Here is a 17,050-nt window from a genome sequence, read left to right as displayed (position 1 = left end):
TTTGTGTGAAATACTTGATTTTCAGGAAAAATATCAAGGGTGCCAACAATTTCGGCCATGACTGTATATATATATATATATATATATATATATATATATATATATATATATATATATATATATATATATATATGTGTGTGTGTGTGTATATATATATATATGTGGGTATGTATATATTTATTTATTTGAATATGGCCAAAATTGTAGCATTTCAAATATATGTCAATATGTTTGGGAAGAATATTTTTAACATTTCAAATATATTTTTCTTCCATGTGGGAAGTGTTGTCCCATGGCCTAGGGAGTGACATTTCTATATCTGCAGGATTGCCAACACAGCTTATTTTATCACCAGCATAAGAGGAGGAAGGATTGGCAAGGGAGCATTGGTAAGGTGTCAATAAGGGGGTCAGGGGACACCCTTTTGCACCTTTGCAGAGAGGCTACCTCTTTGAATTGAATAGGAACCGGGAAAGATAATCGTTTTTGATGGGACAGATTTAAAAAATTGTCAGGTTTTCATTTAAAGTGGTTGTAAACTTTTCCATGTACCCAGTGAAGTGACTGGCCTTGGGTGATACACAGAGATGAAACAAAATCCTCTTACATAAGTTGTACCTGTTTATCTGTGGTATTCTCTTCTCTACATGCATTCAAGTGCCAAATTTATAAATCGGAGTTCAAAAAAGCAGGGGGCGGAGAGTTGAAGTTGCACTTTTCAGGGTGGAGAGCTCTGAGAGGTGATTGAAGGGAAGAGACCCACCCCCCCCCCCTTCACATAGCAAGCAGGAACAGAGCTAAGGCTGTCACTCTGCTGGAGGTCCCTCCCCTGTCACCATTTTTTTTCTTGGTGTCAGGAAAACTTGTCAGAAGTGACTCATGCTGATAGCAGAGGAACGGGGCAGTAGACAGAAATGATACTTAATGCCCTTAGTTAAGACAAATACACACTCTAGAGGGAAATGCATTGTTCATATTTCAGTGTTTACAGGTTTTACAACCATTTTAAGTGGGATTTTTTTCCCTCGTGCCTTGGACCATGGATGCCCATTCTAGAACTAGAGGGTGTCCTTCATTTTTCTTTTTTTCTTTTTTTTTTTTATTTGTTTCTGGAGTTAGTTATTAATTTGCAAACTTGTATGGCCTGGCCTGGATGAGAGTACTGGGGAGTACTGGGCTTATTTTCAGGATTGGCTAGCTTTTGCAGCAGTCCCTTTGGTGACAGTTGGTCCCTTGGAGGTTGATGGCCCTGGAGCTGTTTATCTCTGTAGGTCTGTGCCATATTGCAGAGTCATGCACTGTGATTATATCTGTTTGTCAGTTTGTAATTGCTCCCGAGTGAGTGCTCAGGATAAATCGCTACACTGTGTTTATGGCGGTGCTTTCCCACCAATGTGCAAAAATGAGAATCCTTTTACTTCTCCAATCACATTGACCTTTCCAAGTAACACAACCGTCCTCCGCAAAGGTTCCTTCAGAAGTTAACAGGGGTTGCTTAAGCTGTGGCTGATTGACCTCCCATCTGATGGTGCCTTCAGCTACATCAACGCTTGACCGAGCCAGTAGCATGACACCAGTGATCCTATTTAGCTGACGGTAAAGATGGTTTGTCAACCAACACTGCAAGAGGGACATTTTCCACTCTGACCACCATTTTCCTAATGAACCACGATCGACTATTTTTATCTGCAGTTCCCCATGACCTAAAAATGATTTCAAGGACTCCTTTTGGGGCAAAAAGGTTGAGAAAAACTAAAGCAACCTGTGGCAGCTGAACTTGAATTGAATAATACTTGCGTAATGGGTTAACCTCTATGGCTTCTTATTTTGTAAAATGCTCTAAGCTCAAGCAATGGCATTTCCACCCAAAAGGGGAAGCTCTACTTTAAGTACTGGTCCCCCGCTCCCCATGATGGATTGGCACCTCCACAGGGGGGGGCCAGAAAGAGTACCCGATTTTGACAGGCACCTTCTCCCGCTTCCGGAAGGGAAAGTTGTCCTCCCTGCCTCCCGTAGTCTTCTGGGACACGTGACAGGTCCGAGAAGACTATGGGACCACTCGCAAGGCGCAGGGCTACTCGCGCATGCTCAGTGGGCACCCGGCTGTGAGGCTTTTTATGTGTTTTCAAGCTTTAGGCATCTATGTTTTGTCCGATGAAAGTCAGTATCATCTGTGACTTCATATGCCATCTTGTATCTGCTTCCTGATTTTTTTTGTGTAGTGTTGTAGTGTCTTGTGCTTAGAGAGCTCCTGAGTCATGTCTGCTAATAGGCTGAGGTCCTACAAAGAATGTGTCAGGAATGGACTCACTATTAGTGGTCAGACTCATCTGCCGTGTGGGCTGCAGTACCAGGGCTGGCCAGCGGGTGCTCTCAGCAACCAGAAGCTCACTCCTGCAGTCAGCCATCACCTGAGGCTGATTGCAGGAGGTGTATTTAAGGAATGGCCAGACCTGCAGTCAGTGCCTTGGTGTATGTTTCCCATAAGCCCCTGTACCTGCATCCTGTCTGCTTCCTGCCTGATTCTGCTTTGATCCCGACTCTGAATGAACTCCGCCTGTCCTGACCCCGGCTATTCCTGACCTCTCTCCAGCCTGCTCCTTTGGTACCTTGTCTGCCTGATTGTTCCTGACCCGGCGCGTCTGACTACGCTCTGCCTGCTCCTTTGTGTCTTGTCTGCCCGATGGTTCCTGACCCGGCCTGCCTGACCACTCCACCTCACCAGCCCTGACTGCTCTTGTCTGTGTACATTCCGTTATCAGTTGGAGGTTTGGTTTTGTTATATTGTGCGTTTATATTTGTGTATATCCTTTAATAAATTATATTGTTACACCATACTTGAGCCTGCGTTTCCCTGTGTCAGTCCACACATCTCTGGTCTTACCGGGAGCCCTGACAATTTGTCAAGTTTCTTGTAATGGGCAGCCCTTGGGTCGTAGAAGTGCTTGTGGGCCCTCACTAGGCAAATTAAAGTCTCCACATCCACCATGGACACTCCTGAATGTCCCATTTTGTTCAGAGATCTGAGGTTGCCAGGAGGAGAAGACGACTGGTTGTTAGGCACTAAAACACTTTTGTTGCATGTTTTTAGGTGCTCCTCTTGAAGTCTTTTGGGCCTAAAACTTGCAATTCTACCCAAAAAAAGCTCATGTACTTCTTTGCGTGCCAAGCGGCAACACAATACTCAGGTGTGAACTGACCACATAAATAAAATGTGAAAAGTCATGTTGAGTGTTGTCGTGCTTTTGAAAATGTGCAACAAGTTTCTCAGGTGTGAGTCGGGGCTTTAGAGTTAAAGAGGCCGGTGGGTGGTTGGGACAATCATCCGGGAATAAATTTGAGCACCATCCAGCCCAATGTTCAAAATGGAAGGCTTCAATTTTGGACTTCAGGCTGTATGGTGCTCTGAGTAATTTCTTCCCTGGTGATTGTCCCAACCACTCACCAGGCTCTTTGGGATTGGGACAATTTTTGAAGTGTCGGTTGGTCATCATTTGAAGGAAATCTTGTTCTACCCCAAGCAATACCCATATAGATGAAGTGGTGCTTTGGTTCCTGCTGAGGGAAGCACTCCTTTGAGTTTACCTGGGGGGTGGCTTTTCCACACGGCAAAAAAAAGGTGGCTTTTCCACACGGCAATGATGTTGGCCATATGTCTACCATGGTCACTTTGGTCTCTTATAGATTCTCATTCCCCTGAGGAAGAAATACAGGGGAAGTGAAGGCGGTCGGAAGTGGAAGTTTTCCTCCTTCCTTCCTCCAACCCTGCAGTCTTCTGGGGCACATGACAAGTCCCAGAGGACTGCGGGACCATTCACAATGTGCACCACATTTAAGATGCTGGGGACGCAGGACGGCCGGTGATCCCGACTGTGGTGAGGACACTGCTGGATCCTAGGACAGGTGAGTTTTGGTAGCTGTTGACTTTTTTTTTTTTTTTTTTTAACAGAGATTGGAGCTTAGCTATGAGCATTAAGATCAATTAATTCATGGATGAGCTACTTTAACTCCATTCACTGTTTAATTTCATGATTATTTTTTCCCCGTAAATTGCTCTTTTCTTGCCTGGAATGGGCATGTAACTGTTGGAAAGTCTTAATATTATATCTCACAAAATGTTAATTTATCTCTTCAAGTCTTGTCTCCATTCCCTACTGTCGTCAGTTGACCGCCCATTGAAATCTAGAAGGATCATTGGCCTGAAGCTAGTGGTATTTGAGCCCTGGTTCACACTGACGCGATGCGGAATTTGCAGCGTTTTCTGTGCGAATTCCACACCGCATCAGAATCGTACCCCATTCATGCGAACCGCTGCGGGTCTGTATGTTAAGTTAACCTCCCTGGCGGTATTCCCGAGTGTAGCTCGGGGTAAAATTTCAGTACCAAAAACGGTAACCCCGAGCTACACTCGGGCTCACCATGCGGCGCTGCTCAGGGATTCCCTGCAGCACTTACCTTGTCCTTCACTCCCACGATGCGTCCCCTGCAGCGTCCCCGGCCATCTCCTCCGGCCGATGCCGGCATCCGGCTTCTGTGTTCCGGTCCCTGTGACGTTGGGACGTACGGGCACTGCCGGCGGCGGGAAATTTGAAAATTTAAAAAAAGTCATTTTTTTCCTAACAAATTTTACATAGTAAAACATTGCTGTTTCAACCCATTTCACATACATTTTGTCCCGAGTGCTTTGTCCGGCGCCCTGCCTGCATTTTGTCTGTTCTTTCTTCCTGGAAACTGAGAAACGTCCATGGCGTCCAAAAAGCGTCCCTTTATGTCAAAAGCGGTTTTAGACCGGCTAGAGAACAGCGATAGTAAATCAGAACCACTTGCAGAATTGAGTGATAATGATTTGTAGCGGAAATTCCTCATCAGACACTGAAAACGATTCTGCGACTGAACTCAGCGATGTGCGAACTTGGCGCTCTATTTAAAATTTCAGTGTTTTTGGTTTGATTATATTATTGAATTAAATGTATTATTATTTTTTATGATTATTTATTAAATTATAATTTATGATTTCGTGTTTCAAATTTTTTCCTACCCGGGATGTTTGCTAGACTCTTGTTCGGACAGATTTCAGTGAGTTATTCCTAAAAATTACAGGCCTACAATATAAAACTACATATTTCCATGCAAAATAATGTAGCGCTTTCAGCACCAAAAATCTGAAATAATCATACCGCCAGGGAGGTTAACAACACCCCGAAAGCAGTCTGCAAAACGTGGTGCGATGTGCAGAATCGCATAGGTGTGAATACCCGTGCAATCCGATTCTAGTGCGGATCAAAAAAAAGCGTCCTGCACAATTTTGGTGCGATTAGAGCTATACAAAATGTATGGCTCGAATCACACCGCACAAAAATCGCATGTGATTTGCACAGGAATGAGGTGCGGTTCCTGTGCAAATCACATGCGATACGCCGCACTTGCATAGATGTGGACTCGGGCTTAAAGAGTGATAACTTGTGAAAATCCTATTCGATTGCCCCTCTTATATTCTGTTTGAGCTTGGCATGTTATCTGAAGGGAATATAGATTATCTTATCCTGTATGTGTTATGTAATTGTAAAAAAAAATTAATGATTTATTATTAGAAATGTAAATATTTATTACGGCCGATTAATGATAAGTGAAATGTGAACCTGTGCCCAGACTATGCACTTTAACCACTTCCAGTCCGGACACTTTTACCCCCTTCCTGTCCAGGCCAATTTTCAGCTTTCAGCGCTATCACACTTTGAATAACAATTGCGCGGTCATGCAACACTGTACCCATATGAATTTTTCAGCATTTTTTTTGAGACAGATAAAGCTTTATTTTGATGGTATTTATTCACCACTGGGATTTTTATTTTTTTTGCTATGTAAATGAAAAAGTCCACAAATTTTGAAAAAAAGTGTTTTTCTTATAAAAGTTTGCAAATAAATAGTATTTCATCATAAATCTTGGCCAAAATGTATTCCGTTTATTTTTTTTGTAAAAAGAAAAATAGCCTAAATTAGTTTATAACCAAAATTATAATTTTTAAACTTTTTTTTTTTTAGTGTTTTTTTATATTTTTATTTATTTTTTTACATACTGTCACCCTAGCAGTACAGTGTCACTATGGTGACACTGTAATACTTGTGGGGGGTGATGAAGATTTTTTTTTTTTTTTTTTTACACTGATTGCTTTTACACTAATAAAGGCTGTAAAAACAATCATTTCTCTTTCTCTCTAGCTGCCTTCCTGCAGCCATTGAGAACTACTGAGTGTGCTGTGATTGGTCATAGCTTGTCACATGGTACAAGGCTGTTGTGAATAGCCTTGTACCATGTGACCTCTGTGATCATTCTTGCAAACTTACTAGTTTGCATGTGATCACTGATTGGCCAATCAGTAATCACATGATCGGGACCTCGAACAGACACAGCGGTCACATGATTGGGACCTCGGACACAGCGGGCACCGGATCGCGGTGCTGTGCGCTCCCAGGGAGTGCGCACAAGCAGGGTGCAGGGAGGCCATTTTATAAATGGCCACCCGACCCTGCACTGCCACCGTCCGGCCGTTTATATACAGTGGCCGGACGGGAGGTGGTTAAAGTATTGAAAAAGTAAAAAGTCAGCGCTTAGCGGGGGAAAAAAAACAAGAAGGGCAGCAGCTAGCAAAAAAGGTCAATAAACCAAACTTTAAAAAAGTTTACTTTTAAAGTGTTTACATTATTACATAGTTAGTCTGGCTGAAAAAAGACAAAAATCCATCTAGTTCAACCATAGAAAAAAAAAAGTTATAATCCTACACTCACAGTTGATCCAGAGGAAGGCAAAAAAAAATATTCACAACAAGCACTTGAAAATAGGCTCTGATTCACCTTTGTCACTATAGGCATTATGGAGAACTTCATCTGAAGCACAGCTGAAGAGAGGAATCAAAAGCATGAAAGTCCACTTACATTTAAAAGTGGAATTTCAAGCCAAACCTAACACCAATTCTAATTGGCATGTGTAAGAAAGGTCTGTATACTTACCTATTTTTAGGCCGCTCCAGTCCGGTCACGTGATTCACGTCACGTGATTTCTTGTGTCGACCAGCACTGGCTACAGGAGAATGCTTGACTACGGCTGGTAATGCCTGGGAGCGGTGACATCACCCATAGGCCCCTATGGCCCAGTCGCTGTTGGTGCTCTCAGCTCTCCTCCCCAGCTGCCACTAGCTGATAGAGGGGAACGAATCACATGACTGGACTGGGGTGGTCTGTAAGAAGATAAGTATACCGATCTTTCTTGCACGGGTAGGTCAGAACTGGTGTTAGGAGGGGGCAGGGAGCATTTTTAAGAGTAGTTAGGTTTTTGACTGGAACTCTTCTTTAACCCCTTCCCGCCTGGCCTATAGCAGAACGATGGCTGGGCAGGCCTTCCGTCCCTCCGGGTGGACATTATAGGACTTCCTCGCTGCTAGTGCGCACCACTGGGGGTACGCAGAGTGGCGATCGGGGGTGAGCTGTATCCCTCGGCCAATGATAGCAGCTCTTTAACACATGATCGGCTATGTCCAATCACAGCCGATCATCTGTTATCAACAAACAGCAGTGTTACTGGCCTCTCCTCCTCACACACAGGTCCTGTGTGCGGAGGAGAACACCGGAACAGTGGGTTGCTGTTTTAACCCCTTCAGTACTGTGCCCTGATTGCCTGCTCAGCCCTGTACCTGTCACAGTAGCAACCATCAGTGTACCTGTCACAAAACACCCGTCGGTGCAGCCTGTCAGTGTACCTGTCACTAAACACCCGTCAGTGCAGCCTGTCAGTGTACCTGTCACTAAACACCCGTCAGTGCAGCCTGTCAGTGTACCTGTCACAAAACACCCGTCGGTGCAGCCTGTCGGTGTTCCTGTCACAAAACACCCATCGGTGCAGCCTGTCGGTGTACCTGTCACAAAACACCCATCGGTGCAGCCTGTCGGTGTACCTGTCACAGCTGCCCATCCGCGTACCTGTCACAAAACTCCCATCAGTGCAGCCTGTCAGTGTACCTGTCACAGCAGCAGTTATCAGTGCAGCCCATCCGTGTACCTGCCACAGCTGCCCATCAGTACAGCCTATCCTGCCCCTAGAATGCCTGAAGGTGTTCCTTGGATGTTGGGCCTCTCTCTGTGGCTAGACTGTGAAAAAGTCTCACACATGTGGTATACCCATACTCAGGAGGAGTAGAATGTATTTTGGGGTGTAATGACAAGTATGCCTATGCCATGTGTGAGAAATAATTAATTTCAACTTCAAAAACTTCGCCATGGCTCTTACTAAATACCTCGGACTGTCTACTTTCTAAAAAGGGGTCATTTGGTGGGTATTTGTACTGTCCTGGCATATTAGGGCCGTCTGTACATCAGGATTGATCAATTTTCAATGATCCGTACCATAGCTTGTAGACTTGCCTAGCTACCTAAGGCTACATTCACACCCATGCAGGTTGCAGTTGATATGCTTTCCTAGTGCATTTTGCCTTTTTTTTTTTTTTTTCTTTTACACCCTTTTTGAAACATTTTTTTTATGCATTTTTGTTCCTTTTTTTTTTGGTAGGTGTCTGTTATGTGGGAGAAACAGCAAAAACGCATCATAAACGCATGCACTTTTGATGCATTTAGATTGAAGTCTATAGGACCAAAAACCGCAAAAAATTCCCTGACCCTGTCCAGAAAACGCACAGATGGGAACATGACCCATAGGAAACCATGTTAAATAGACTGTATTGGGTTTCTGCAAAACTGAAAACGCACTTGCGTCAACCTAGCCCTAATGTGTTTTAGAAGCAAGTGATATATGTCCCTGCACTTTTTATTTTTTTTTTATAGAGGCCTTTAGAGATTCAGTTATATCTTGGTTTAATACTGAATTATGTTCTTTTTCAGAATTCCCAGTGTTTCTTCTTCAATGCAGAGCAAAGAGAGCAGCGTAAGGTGAGTATAGTATATGTACATTATATACTGATCACTTCAACATCAGGATTCAGACCTTCGTGTTAGACTTCCTGAATTAATCTGGATTTGTACACCATTTTTAAAAAAGTTTTGATAGAGTAGGGTTAGACCCTCTATCAAGGTTTTTGCTTGAAGATTTTCCCTCTCTATGTAAAGTTTTTTTTTTTATGTTTATTTTAATAAAAATTTTTATTTTATTTCTGTTATTTTATTATATTTCTATATATTGTTGATTTGATTTATTTATTTTATTTGTTTTAATTTATTATTTTATTTTATTTGTATTTTATTTTTATTTTTTTTTAATTAAATTTTTTGTTTTTGGAGTGTACACAATTTGTCACTGTATATTAGTTTATTAGAGTGATTTTGCATGATTCACGTGTTACAGTTGAATTTATTTTATATACCTTTTTTTTGCACATATATATAGTATATACTTATTTGTTTTGTAGGTATATACATATTATTTGAAGGTAATACACTATTTTAGTTTTATTTTTTCGAGGTAATCACTGGGTCCGGAATGTTGGAAATATTGAAGTTGGACACACAGGATTGAGAAATTTTGGTGCACTTGAAAATTTATTTTTGGGACTTTATTTAATTTTATGTTTTGATTTTTTAATTTTAGTTAAGGTTAAGAAAAAGGTTTTGAATATTAATACTGGATTTTTACACAATTTAAAAAAGTTTTGATAGAGTAGGGTTAGGCCCTCTATCAAGGTTTTTACCGTGGTCTTCCCATTGGGGAGATTTTTCCCCTCTATGTATTGGTCACCATTGCCACCAAGAGGGACAGTGAGGGAAAATTCAGCGTTTTAATGTTGTCCCTAGAGAAAAAGTTAAGTGGAAATTTCCAAAGGGGAGACCTGTTCCAGAGACAAATGTCTGGGAGTGGGATCCCCCTCATTGTAGAAATTTCCTCAAACTTCCTGCGGTGTCTTTTAAGCAGGAAGTAAAGAAAAATTTCTCCAGTGGTACACACAGTAAAATGATAACCTTGCAGGGGGGGTTTTAAACCTTCCCTGTTCTATTCAAAGCAAACAAAAAAAAAGTTGTATAGATGAACGTTAATGTAGAAAGCAAGGAATTGCAGCAGTGTAAAACTGTTGGCTTCTCAGGGGTAAAATCCAACAGGGAGTATGCCACCTCATGGACTTAACTATTTTATTTTCCGTTTTTTAATGAGGGCTGGGAGTACAACTATCACTATACTCCCAGCGCTCGGACAGGAGAGATGCGGCTGTTGTGTGACTGCCCCACCCCCACCCCCACTTTCTATTCCCCAAATACTTTGTATTTTGTGAATGGGTTCACAAATATAAAGCCTTCTGTAATTGGGGAAGGGAAGAAGACTGGCAAGAAGAGTGGCTGCATACAGCTCTGAAACCCTTAGGTCCAGCATCTATTGCTAGAGTAGCATTGGCTACATTCCTAGAGCTCAGTTAAAATGTAAATACAAGAGAAGTCCACGAGGTGGCATACATCTCATTGGGATTAACCCCTAACAAGCCAGCAGTTTTTTCTTTTTTTTTTTTTCTTTTTTGTTTTTTTGTTTTTTGTTTTATTTGAAACTGCTGCAGTATTTTAAAACTGCTGGAAATCCTGAATTTACCCTTGAAGCTGACTGTGTTGCCTATTGCAAACAGCAGCTTTACCATTTTTAAAAGGTAAATGGCAGCCCCCATGACAGATGTACTTAAAGGGTAGCTCCACTTTCGTGGAAAAAAAAAAAGCAAAAAAAAATAATATAGTGTATACAATTGTGACACAATTCCTATTGTAATTGAATGTTTTTAAAAATGACCTTCTCTTTTTATTCTGCAGCACTGTAATTCTCTGAAAAATTGCAATGCAGTATGGCTACCTGGAGGATTTCTGTACACAGATGGTGTACAGAAGCCCCCCCCCCCATGTATCTCATTACCTGCTTGTGTGATTGGCTCATTGATTTTCCCAGAAGTCTGCGCCAAGATGCAAATTCAATTATAAACATCCCCTCCAACAAAGTCATTTTTGGTGAGATACACCCAAAGGGAAACACATTTAAAGGGGTGCAGACCCTGCCACTTTCCTTATTAGAGCCCTGCAGGTGCAGCAGCCGAATGATAATTACAAAACCATTCCCATACATGTTCACTGTGCACATGGACACAGACAAACAGCTTTTTCTGCAGAATAGCAAAAGGTAGGAATCTGCAACAAAGTTTGTTAAAATCCCTGCAATATACATCGATCACCCAGAGGGGGAATATATATTTTTTTCTAAACAAAAGTGGGGTTACTATTCTTCCTAAAGACAGTACAAAGTGACAAAGTCCATTAGAGCCGATTCGATTTCAGTTCATTGAAGTCAGATGAGCAGATTTAGGTTGCCCTTGTCTATTGCTTTCTGCTTGTGGTCTTAATGAGGAATAATCAATACCATATGTACCCCAGTATGGGAAGTTAACGCCCACACTGAGGCTCCATGCGCACGGGGCGTTTTGAGAACGCTGGTAACGTTAGCTGTGTAGTCACGTTAAAAACGTGAGTTGTTCACCTTTTTTTAGCGTTTTTGCATTAGCAACGTTTTTCTGCGTTTTTTGCATTTTTACCTTTTTAGGCCAAAAAAGGTCCAAAAACACCAGTTTGTGGCATTTTGCCGCATGTTTCAGCGATAGATGGTTTCTAGAGGAGTTTTTTAACTGTAAAAATGCACTACTTCTGTGTTTTTTTTTTTTTTTTTTTTTCTCCAGCCAAAAAACGTCCCTGCCAAAAAACGTTGATTCCAGTCTATGTGTGCATGGACACATAGGATAACATGCCGGGGGGTTTACTGGCTGTAGAAAAAAAACGTCAAAAGCCAAAAACAAGCTGCTGTAAAAACGTCAAGTGTGCAGGAGGACTTCCACCTCAATTTATAATATCTTTCCATGACCCCAACTATGGTTTCCTCCAGACGTCATTCCACCATGTTGTATGTTTTTATGACTGCTGTGTGATCTTTTGTATGCTTACTCTAGAGCAGTGGTTCTCAACCTTCCTAATGCCGTGACCCTTTAATACAGTTCCTCATGTTGTGGTGACCCCCAACCATAAAATTATTTACCCAGTAATTATAATTCATGAGTGTTGTTTTACCTCCAATACTGCTGCTTTCAACATAGTAGCTGCTTTCAACACAGTAGCTGCTTTCAACACAGTAGCTGCTTTCAACACAGTAGCTGCTTTCAACACAGTAGCTGCTTTCAACACAGCAGCTGCTTTCTACACAGTAGCTGCTCTTTACACATCAGAAATATGTGTTTTCTGATGGTCTTAGGGGACCCCTGTGAAAGGGTCATTCGACCCCCAAAGGGGTCGCGACCCACAGGTTGAGAACCACTGCTCTAGAGTAATGTTCTCATTCCATTTAGTGAAGTGTAAGGTTCCCACTTCATCATTTGTAAGTAGTACAATACAATACATACTGTATAAAACTGTAGGAGTTTCTGTCTTTTAAATCTTTTAATTCCCAATCACTCTGAACTGTTCTTTCACTGCCTGTGATTTTCTCCACATTGACGTACAGCGCCAGGAACTGGAAGAGGTAATGAAAAAGCCGTAAGGTCTGTAGATGTAGATTGCAACCTTCCGTAGTGCTACGCTGAGACTAGAAAAAACGTCAAAAGCCAAAAACAGCTGCTGTAAAAACGTCCCGTGTGCATGAAGACTTATGCAGGTTATAGATGGGGAGAAAACCGACCGATTTTTCTTTAAAAAAAATGAAAAATCAGTTGTTCAATCAGACGACGTTACCAGGAATGGTGAAAAAAATCGACCGATTTTCATCCCGTCTACAGCCAGCAAAAAGTGTCCCTGCAGAGAGCTCCGCTATTTCTTTGACATTTATAGCGGTTGCAACAATGTATCTATTTGTATCCATTTCGGATACAGATGTTTTATTCGGAAACAAATAGATACATTGTTGCAACTACTATAAATGTCAAGGAACTGTCAAAGAAATAGTGGAGCTCTCTGCAGGGACACTTTTTGCCTGATTGGAATTCTTCTTCTTCATCCTCTTCTTCTTCATCCTCTTCTTCTTCATCCTCTTCTTCTTCATCCTCTTCTTCTTCATCCTCTTCTTCTTCATCCTCTTCTTCTTCATCCTCTTCTTCTTCATCCTCTTCTTCTTCTTCTTCATCCTCTTCATCCTCTTCATCTTCTTCATCCTCTTCTTCCTCTTCATCCTCTTCTTCCTCTTCATCCTCTTCTTCATCCTCTTCTTCTTCATCCTCTTCTTCATCCTCTTCTTCTTCATCCTCTTCTTCATCCTCTTCTTCAACATCCTCTTCTTCTTCTTCATCATCCTCTTCTTCTTCTTCATCTTCTTCTTCTTCTTCATCTTCTTCTTCTTCTTCATCATCTTCTTCTTCATCATCTTCTTCTTCTTCTTCTTCATCATCCTCTTCTTCTTCTTCTTCATCATCCTCTTCTTCTTCTTCTTCTTCTTCATCCTCTTCTTCTTCTTCATCCTCTTCTTCATCCTCTTCTTCATCATCTTCATCTTCATCATCTTCTTCTTCATCATCTTCATCTTCTTCTTCTTCATCCTCCTTCTTCTTCTTCTTCTTCTTCTTCTTCTTCTTCTTCTTCTTCTTCTTCTTCTTCTTCCTCCTCCTCCTCCTCCTCCTCCTCCTCCTCCTCCTCCTCCTCCTCCTCCTCCTCCTCCTCCTCTTCCTCTTCCTCTTACTCCTCCTCTTACTCCTCCTCTTCTTCTTCCTCTTCTTCTTCTTCATCTTCATCTTCTTCTTCTTCTTCTTCTTCTTCTTCTTCTTCTTCATCTTCTTCCTCTTCTTCTTCTTCTTCCTCTTCTTCTTCTTCTTCTTCTTCTTCTTCTTCTTCTTCTTCTTCTTCTTCTTCTTCTTCTTCATCTTCTTCATCTTCTTCATCTTCTTCATCTTCTTCATCTTCTTCTTCTTCTTCTTCTTCTTCTTCATCTTCTTCATCTTCTTCTTCTTCTTCTTCTTCTTCTTCCTCCTTCTTCCTCCTTCTTCTTCTTCTTCCTCCTTCTTCCTCCTTCTTCTTCTTCTTCTTCCTCCTTCTTCTTCTTCTTCTTCATCCTTCTTCTTCTTCTTCATCCTCTTCTTCATCTTCCTCTTCTTCATCTTCCTCTTCTTCATCTTCCTCTTCTTCATCTTCCTCTTCTTCATCTTCCTCTTCTTCATCTTCCTCTTCTTCATCTTCCTCTTCTTCATCTTCCTCTTCCTCTTCTTCCTCTTCCTCTTCTTCATCTTCCTCTTCTTCATCTTCCTCTTCTTCATCTTCCTCTTCTTCATCTTCCTCTTCTTCTTCTTCCTCTTCTTCATCTTCCTCTTCTTCATCTTCCTCTTCTTCATCTTCCTCTTCTTCTTCTTCCTCTTCTTCATCTTCCTCTTCTTCCTCTTCCTCTTCTTCCTCTTCCTCTTCTTCCTCTTCCTCATCTTCCTCTTCTTCATCTTCCTCTTCTTCATCTTCCTCTTCCTCATCTTCCTCTTCCTCTTCATTTTCCTTCCTTCCTTCCCTTCCTCCCGCAGCTCACTGCTCATGCGCAGATTTTTTTTATCGGTAAAAAGATTGGCCGAATTGCCGCGATAATCGGCCGATTTTTTTCCAACTTTACCGATAAAAAAAATCTGCCAAAATACCGAAAAACGGCAGAGCAATTAGCCCACTAACGATCCGAAAATCGGCCGATTTTTGACCCATCTATGGCCTGCATTAGAGTTGTTCGGTGCTTTTTCAGAACTGGAGCTTTAAAACCTTTTAACAAAACCTTGGCTTCGTCTAGGAAGCTGAACTTTGTCCTGCCCTCCACCACCCCTCCCTACTGGATTCGCAATATAACTGAGCAATTATTAACCACTAGGCAGACCGGAAAAGTCCATTTTTAATTATTTTTGCTTGCTTAGAAACATTAAAGGAAGCCTGTTTTGAGGATGTATGGTGGCCTCCATTGCTGACCCCTTGTTGAAGTGCTAGAGCCTGGCTTAAAGTGGAACTTTACCCATAACAACTTGATAAAAAATAATGTTCTTTTTGCAGGCCATACAAGGGTCGAATTTAAACAGATTTTCTTTAGAAAATCGTAAATCTCATGCGGTTTGCAATCTGATGGTGCCACCATTGATTTTAAATCTAGACCAACCAAGCCTTCAATTTCACCTTGTGTTGCTACAGATTTTTCATGGCTGGGAATATTCTTTTCTTTCCAGGTCACAGCTCACGCTCATTTTTTTTTTTTCATTATATTATTTGCATGATTCTCCCATCATTGAATAAAAACTTGTTTCTCATATGACGTCCTCCCAGAACGAGAGAACCACCTTGCGCCCGTCATATTACTATATGGCGGGTGGGAGGTGGTTAATGACCATTTAGGCATAAATAAAATGTAATCACCTCTTGTCTAAACTATACGCAGTGATAGGACAGCTCTAGACAAACGGCTAAATAAAATGTTGAAATCGATATGTAGAAGTGGTTTTACCTCCAATTCAAAAAGATTTGTAAAGTATACTTTACTGTAGCTATGGGGGGAGATTTACTAAAACTGGAGCACTCAGAATCTGGTGTACCTGTACATGGTGGCCAATCAGCTTCTAACTTCAGCTTGTTCAATTAAGCTTTGCCAATAAAACCTGGAAGCTGACTGGTTTCTATAAACAGCTGCACCAGATTTCACACGCTCTAGTTTTAGTAAATCCATCCCTTAGGCTAGGTTCACATATGTGCAGGTGGTGCGACTGCGGATCCACACAAAAATCCGTGCAGCCGCACCACCCGCAGAGAGGAATGCGAACCCATGGGCGGGTGCCATTAGTTCTAATGGCACGCCGCCTGCACTGGAAAACTCAACCGTACTGGGAACCTCGGCTGCGTTTTCTGAAGAAGTGCAGGGACTTCTTCCCTCTGTGTCACAGGGCACGGGCGTCCATTCAAATGAATGGGCTCTTGTGCCCACGCAAAACGCGGCCCGGACATCCGCATATATGTGAACCGGGGGTTATTGAGTATCACTAATACTTGTTGCTTTGGTCACATGGTGCTACACAAACTCCGATGCAGTTGAACAACTCCAATGCTACCATTTGTCAAAGCTTCTTGGTTTCCAGTTTGGGCAATAAAACCTTGAAGCTGATTGGTTTCTATGCAAAGTTGCACCAGATTTTGCACTCTTCAGTTTTAGTAAATAACCCCCATAGTATATAAACATAGGGTGTAGCGCTCTCTATAAAAATGTGCCAAATGGTGAAACAAACAATACAATATTACACAATAGATGACCACAACTCAATATTAAATACAAAGTGAAAACACTTATGTGCTCCCAATACAGGGAGATAAAATCTACCTACAAAGTGACACAATAGTGCTCAGTGTTCACACTCTTATATCAAAAATGACCTATAAACAATCAAAACTTAGTGAATAATTATTCAAACTTATTGGAATATACATATAAATATATTGGTATGTGACACCAGGGTCCACAACTAAAAATTAGAAACATGCAGGTGATTCTTGTGCGTTGTGGCTTCTTGTGATGACTCCACTCACAGCTAGATTGGCACCTCACCTCCTTATTGCGACCCTAAAAGGGCCTACAGGCCTTTTGGATCACTCCTGGATTCTCCTAGATCAAAACCTATCCTCCAGAGAGTACTTACACCAGCAGACACAGCATAAATCCTCCAGACCAGGGACCATGTCAGGGACCATCACGATGCATGGGTCTACACATGCGTAGGCGTCTGTCAAGACATACAGGTAGCAGGGCACTAGGACCCAGGCGCACATGTCGTCTTGACAGTACTAGGCAGGCACTGGGACCTAGGCGGCGACGGTCAGGTGCAGGGCGGGCTACTTAAGCCAGCCCTGCACAGATGCTTGTTGCCGAATGGTCTTTTGTATCCTGTTGCCTGTGTAGTGAGTACTCTAATCTGGATTGTCTGACCTTGTTGCCTTCTCCTGTCCTGACCCCTTGGCTTGCCTGACTCTGCTCCTGGATGTTCCCTTATTGATCTGATCTTTTGGTATTGACCCTGCGTGTGACCCGACTATCCTTTGCCTATCGTCTTGTACC

The 17,050-nt window shown here is 42.0% G+C and overlaps 1 protein-coding gene across 3 annotated transcripts in view; it reads left to right on the top strand.

Annotated features, from left to right (window-relative positions):
- RIC8A (RIC8 guanine nucleotide exchange factor A) overlaps positions 1 to 17,050 on the top strand; it is a 105,188-nt gene that overhangs the window by 31,312 nt on the left and 56,826 nt on the right. For all 3 annotated transcript variants that reach the window (XR_016306600.1, XM_089655162.1, XM_089655163.1), the window contains exon 2: positions 8,890 to 8,937. Coding sequence is in view for 2 of the 3 variants with exons in the window: in XM_089655162.1 (XP_089511288.1) it covers positions 8,890 to 8,937 (48 nt within the window). In the remaining variant the exon portion in view is untranslated. The remainder of the gene's footprint in view (positions 1 to 8,889; positions 8,938 to 17,050) is intronic.

This window comes from Staurois parvus, unplaced genomic scaffold (assembly GCF_062004578.1).
Source record: "Staurois parvus isolate SC_StPar_1 unplaced genomic scaffold, SC_StPar_1.0 ptg000827l, whole genome shotgun sequence".
Classification (NCBI taxonomy): domain Eukaryota; kingdom Metazoa; phylum Chordata; class Amphibia; order Anura; family Ranidae; genus Staurois; species Staurois parvus.
This window is presented reverse-complemented; position numbering and strand designations above follow the sequence as displayed.